Source organism: Physeter macrocephalus, chromosome 21, assembly GCF_002837175.3.
Source record: "Physeter macrocephalus isolate SW-GA chromosome 21, ASM283717v5, whole genome shotgun sequence".
NCBI lineage: Eukaryota > Metazoa > Chordata > Mammalia > Artiodactyla > Physeteridae > Physeter > Physeter macrocephalus.
This window is the reverse complement of record NC_041234.1, coordinates 2550569-2556534: the sequence shown is the minus strand read 5'-3', so window position 1 is coordinate 2556534 and position 5966 is coordinate 2550569. Positions and strand designations below refer to the sequence as shown.

The 5966-nt window shown below is 40.3% G+C and overlaps 1 protein-coding gene across 1 annotated transcript in view; it reads left to right on the top strand.

Annotated features, from left to right (window-relative positions):
- BEND2 (BEN domain containing 2) overlaps positions 1-5966 on the top strand; it is a 119106-nt gene that overhangs the window by 73230 nt on the left and 39910 nt on the right. Inside the window, exon 12 of the mRNA XM_028482885.1 lies at positions 1867-1962. Within this exon, the coding sequence (XP_028338686.1) occupies positions 1867-1962 (96 nt within the window). The remainder of the gene's footprint in view (positions 1-1866; positions 1963-5966) is intronic.

The following is a 5966-nucleotide window of genomic DNA, read 5'->3' as shown; positions in this document are numbered from 1 at the left end:
AGTTGACCCTTGAACAACATGGCTTTGAACTGTGTGGGTCCACTTACATGTGGATTTTTTTCTATAAACACTATAGTACTATAGAGTCTGAGGTTGGTTGTATCCACAGATGGGTAACTGCAGATACGACCACCATTTATAACGTTATATGTGGATTTTGACTGCGTGGAGAGTCGGTGCCCCTAAAGCTCACATTGTTCAAGGGTCAACTGTATATGGAATGGAGCTTAATTTTAGAATGCTGATCTTGTATTCTGTGACCTGGATGAACTCACTTATTAGTTTTAAGAGTCTTTTTTGAGCCATTCCTTGGGATTTTCTACATAGCCATCCTTCTTGCATTATGCCAGCTGCAAGTGGGGACCATTGTATTTGTTCCTGTCCAATGTGTATGCTTTTTGTTCCTTTGTTATTGCATTATTGCAAGTGGCTGGAACCTCCAGTCTTATGATGAATAGGAGTGGTGAGAGTGAACATCCTTGCTTGGTTTCTGATCTTGGGAAGAAAGCATTCAGTCTTTTACCACTTAATATGATGTGAACTCTTGGTTTTGATGGATGATCATTATTAAGTTGGGGTGGTTTCCCTTTCTTCCTAACTTGCTGAGAGTTTTTTTGCAAATGTTTTCTCTATGTCCATGATCACATGGTTTTTGTTCGTTAGCCTGCTGATATGATGGAGTATATTGATAGGTTTTCCATTGTTGGACCAGCCTTGCATACCTGGGTTAAATCCTACTTGGTCATGGTGTACAATTCTTTGAATACATAATTGATTTGGTTTGCAAATATTTGATTAAGAATTTATGTGTCCAAGTTCATGGACGGTATTGGTGTGTAGTTTTCTTTTTTGTGTGTTATCTCTGTGTGGTTTTGGTATCAGAGCATACTAGCCTCATAAAATGAGTAAGGATTTCCTCCTCTTGTATTTTATGGAGGAGTAAATGCTAAATTAATGTTAATGCTTTAAATGTTTGGTAAAAGTCTCCAGTGAAATCCTCCGGGCTTGTAGGTACCTTTTTGTGAGCTTTGTAATTGCAAATTTGATATCTTTAACGGTTATAGGACTCGAACCCGCGTCCCCTGCATCGGCAGGCGGACTCTCAACCACTGCGCCAGCAGGGAAACCCTCTATGCCATCTTCGTTGAGTTTTAGTATTTGTAATTTTGGAGGTATTGGTCCATTTCTTCTAAGTTATCAAATTTATGAGGGCAAAGTGGATTGTAGTATTCCCTATTATCCTTTTTTTAAAAAATTAATTAATCAATAAATTTTGGGCTACGTTCGGTCTTTGTTACTGGGTGCGGGCTTTCTGTAGTTGCTGTAAGCGGGGGTTACTCTTTGTTGCAGCGCGTGGGCTTCTCCTTGCGGTGGCTTTTGTTGTTGCGGAGCACGGGCTCTAGGTGCCTGGGCTTCAGTAGTTGCGGCACGAGGGCTCAGTAGTTGTGTTTTGCGGGCTCTAGAGCTCAGGCTCAGTAGATGTGGCGCACCGGCTTAGTTGCTCTGCGGCATGTGGCATCTTCCCAGAGCAGGGCTCGTACCCGTGTCCCCTGCATTGGCAGGCGGATTCCTAATCAGTGCGTCCCCAGGGAAGTCCCAAATCTGCTTCATTCTTGAAGGCTTGTTTTGCCCCATATAGAATTCATGGTTCAGGGTCTTCTCTGGCGGTCCTGTGCTTAAGACTCCGCGCTAACGCTGCAGGGGGCACGGGTCCGATCCCTGCTCTGGGTACTAAGATCCTGCATGCCGCGTGGTGCGGCCAAAAAAAAATATGGCAAAATAGAATTCATGGTTGGGAATTGTTATCTTTTAGTAGTTGAAAGTGTTTTATTTTTAGAAATGTTGTTAAAAGCTCAAACTACCTAGAAAAGAGCCCTGAGACAGCAAATTTTCCACTGTTATTGGAAAACAGCAGTAGCCAAGATATTTCCTCATTATGTCACTGCATTCCTCCCAGTTTTGGTGAGTTTGAAATCATACTTTGACATATAGCGTATTGAATCTAGAGTCATCAGTCTCCTTAGTGTAAGATAGTGGTAGCTCTACCTAATTAAAGTTTTTATTTTCAGAAAAATTTAGCTGCACATGCAGTTATAATAAATAGTACAGAAGGATCCTGTGTTCTCTTTACCCACTTTTCCCCAATGGTATTTACAACTGTAAAATGGTGTCAACTTGCAGACTGAGAGAAAATTATCACAACCAAGATATTGACATGATAGCATCCACCGATATTTTTGAGCTGGCCCTAGTTTCACATGCATTAACGTGTGTGTATGTAGTTCTATACAGTTTTATTATATGTGCAGGTTCACGTACCTTCTACCTCAGGCAAGCCCTGAGACAGTCCCGTCACCACCACCATCTCTCATATTGCTCTTTTATAACCACACCCGTCCCCTTCCAATTGACATTTGCCCCCTACTCCTACCCTCTGCCCTGTTGCATGATAACTATGAATCTCTTCTCCAGATCTATTATTTGTCCCTTCAGCATTGTTATATACATGGAATCATGTGGTGTTTGAGATTGGCTTCTTCCCTCCGTGTAATGCCCTGGAGATTCATTCACACTGTGGTATCAGTGGCTCCTTCTTTTTTATTGCTGAGTAGTATTTCATGGTGTGGATGTACCAGGGTTAATGTTTCTGTTCATCTTGAAAACCTCTGCGTTTCGTGTTGTGGACTGTTAGGGGTAAAGGTGATATGAATATTCATTCATAGTTGGAAATTTTCCTTCATTTCACTCTTTCACACAAGTTTTCACTTCTCTGGATGAATGCCCAAGACTGCAATTTCTGGGTCCTACGGTAACTGCACCGTTAGTTTTATAAGAAATTGTCAAACTGCTTTCCAGTGTAGCTGTACCATTTTCCCTTCCTTCCAGCAATGTATGAGTGATCTAGTTTCTCCTCAACCATATTTCTGTTCTTTCCATTGTTCTTTCTCCTTTTTTTTTTTTTTTTTTTGGGGTACGCGGGCCTCTCACTGTTGTGGCCTCTCCCGTTGCGGAGCACAGGCTCTGGAGGCACAGGCTCAGCGGCCATGGCTCACGGGCCCAGCCGCTCCGCGGCATGTGGGATCTTCCCAGACCAGGGCACGAACCCGTGTCCCCTGCATCGGCAGGCGGACTCTCAACCACTGTGCCCCCAAGGAAGCCCCTTTCACCTTCTTAATGCTCCAGAATTCTATTATAGATTTTCTGCTAGAAGGTATTCTTGTAGCTATTTTTCAAGTGTAAGTCAGTTAGTGATAAATAGTTTTGGTTTTCCTTTGTCTGTCAATATCTATTTTTGCTCCATTACGGGAGGATAGTTTCATCAGCTATAGGTATGAGGGTGGGAGTCTTTTCTCACAGCATTTGAAAAACGTTTTTCTTACAGAAATATTGGCGAAAGCAGAAACCAGCCTGGAACGTTACACTCAGATTAAATCCCCAGCTTTGTTGAGAGCTGACAGTGGTAAGATACTTGATATTTCTTCATCCCTCCCAATTTTGGTGAGTTTGTAATGATACATATTACAAGTGGCCCGATTTAATCTAGGATTATTAACACCCTGAATATGAGCTTGTGGTAGCTTTTCCTAATTAAAAAGTAAAAGGTTTACTTTAAGACGATTTTAGGTGGGCATGCAGTTGTAAAAAATAATGCAGAGAGATCATGTGTATACTTTACCCAGTTTTCCCCAAAGATAACACCTTGCAAAACTATAGTACAATATCACAACTAGGACATAGACATTGATAAAATCCGCAGATTTTTATTGAGATGTCTTCAGTTTTATTAGTATTTGTGTGTGTTCATGTTGGTGTGTGTGTGTGTGTATGTGTATTCAGTTTTATATAATTTCATGACATCCTCCATCACAGTGAAGTATCAGAACATTTCCATCACCACAGGGATTCTCCCTTTTGCCCTTTAAAACCACACCCACCTTTGTCCTCTCATGCTCCTACCCCTACCATGCCTGGGTTGTTTCCCATTTTTGGCTTTTTTGAATAAAGCTACTATGAACGCTCATGGATAGGCTACTGTATGCACATCAGTTTTCATTTCTCTGGGATAACACCCAAGGGCACAGTAGCTGGGTCCTATGGTAATAGTAAGTTGAGTTTTGTAAAATACTGGCAAACTGTTTTCCAGTGTAGCTGTACCATTTTACATTCCCACCAGTAATGTATGAATGATCTAGTTTCTTTGCATGTGCATTTCTGCTCTTTCTTTTTATTATTCTTATGATTAAAAAAGTTCGTTTGGCTGCACCACGCAGCATGTAGGATGTTGGTTCCCTGATCAGGGATGAAATCCGTGCCCCCTGCAGTGGAAGCGCTGAGTCTTAACCACTGGACCGCCAGGGAAGTCCCTGTGGATTTTGTTCTTTGTTCCTTCCTCATGCTCCAAGCTTCCTTCCTTCATTATATCCTTTTGGTCAGATGAGTTTCTTTTAGCCAGTTTTTAAGGGTAAGTCAGTCAGTAACAGTTTTTTTTTTTTAGTTTTCTTTTGTCTGTGGATGTCTTTATTTTTTCTTCATTCCTGCAGGATAGTTTTGCCTGAAATAAAAATTACTGTTGAGATTTCTTATCTTTCAGCATTTGAAAATGTTTTACTTATCAAAATGTTGTTCAAACAGAATCCGGCAGAGAAATGGGTTGTGAGGCAATGAATTATCCAATGGTACAGGAAAATGACAGCGACGAAGATACTGATTCAGAATATTACTTCCCCACTCCTGCTATTGGTGAGTTTGAAATGATCCCTATTATGATGCACTCTAACCTAGATCCATCTGCATTCTTAATATTAATTGTTAGTGACTGCTTTTTCAACATTAAACTTTTCATTTGGAGATGTTTCAGAATCACATGTAGTTGCAAGAAAAAATAGAGAGATCCTGTGTACCCTTTACCTAATACCTCCCAATAGTAGTATTCTGCAAAAATATAGTAAAATATCACAACTAGGATTTTGACATTGATATGACCACAGATCTATTCAGGTGACCCCAGCTTTACTTGTGTTCGTTTGTGTGTGTGTCTCTGTGTGTGCATGTACCTCTCTGCACTTTTATGACGTTTTTAGGTTCAGGTATTCACCACTACAGTCATGATACAGAACTCTTCTATCACTTCCAGGAACCCTCTTTTGGCTTTTTATAACCACACCCACCTCCTTCTTGTCTTTCCTTCCCTGCCTTCATCTTTAAGCCATCTATATACGAATGTGTTGTCCCTCATTATAATTTTGTCATCGCAGGACAATGTTCTGTTAATGGACTGATATAGTAGTTAACATTTAAGGATTGCCTTTTTCGCACTCAGCATAATTCCCTGGAGATTCATCCACGTTGCTGCATGTATCAGTAGTTCCTTCCTTTTTATTGCTGAGCACAACCATGATTTGTTTATCTGTTCACCTCATGAGGGACTTCTGGGTTGTTTCCGGTCTTTAGCTCTTAGGAGTAAAGTTGCTGTGAACATTCATGTGCAGGTTTTTGTCTGAACGCAGTTTTCATTTCCCTGTGATAAAGGCCCAAGAGCAGAGTTGCTGGGTAGTATGATAATTGCCTGTTTAGTTTTATAAGAAACAGGAAGCTATTTTCAGAATGAGTGATTTTACATTCCCACCAGTAATGTATAAGTGATTCATTTTCTCTGCATCCTCACCAGCATTGGGTGTTTTCACTATTTTAAAAAATTTATCCATTCTTGTAGGTGTATAGTTTAATAATATTTCATAGTGGGTTCAATATGCATTTGCCTTTGGATAGTGATATACAACATGTTTTCATGTGCTAATTTTCCATCTGTTTGTTCTTTCTCTGAAATATCTGTTCTGTCTTACAATTTGTTTCCATTTTTTTTACTGCTGACTTTTGGGAGTTGTTTAGATATTTGTGGATACTGGTCTTTTGTTGGATATGTGGTTTGCAAATATTTTCTTCCTTTCTGCAGGTTTTCTTTTCAT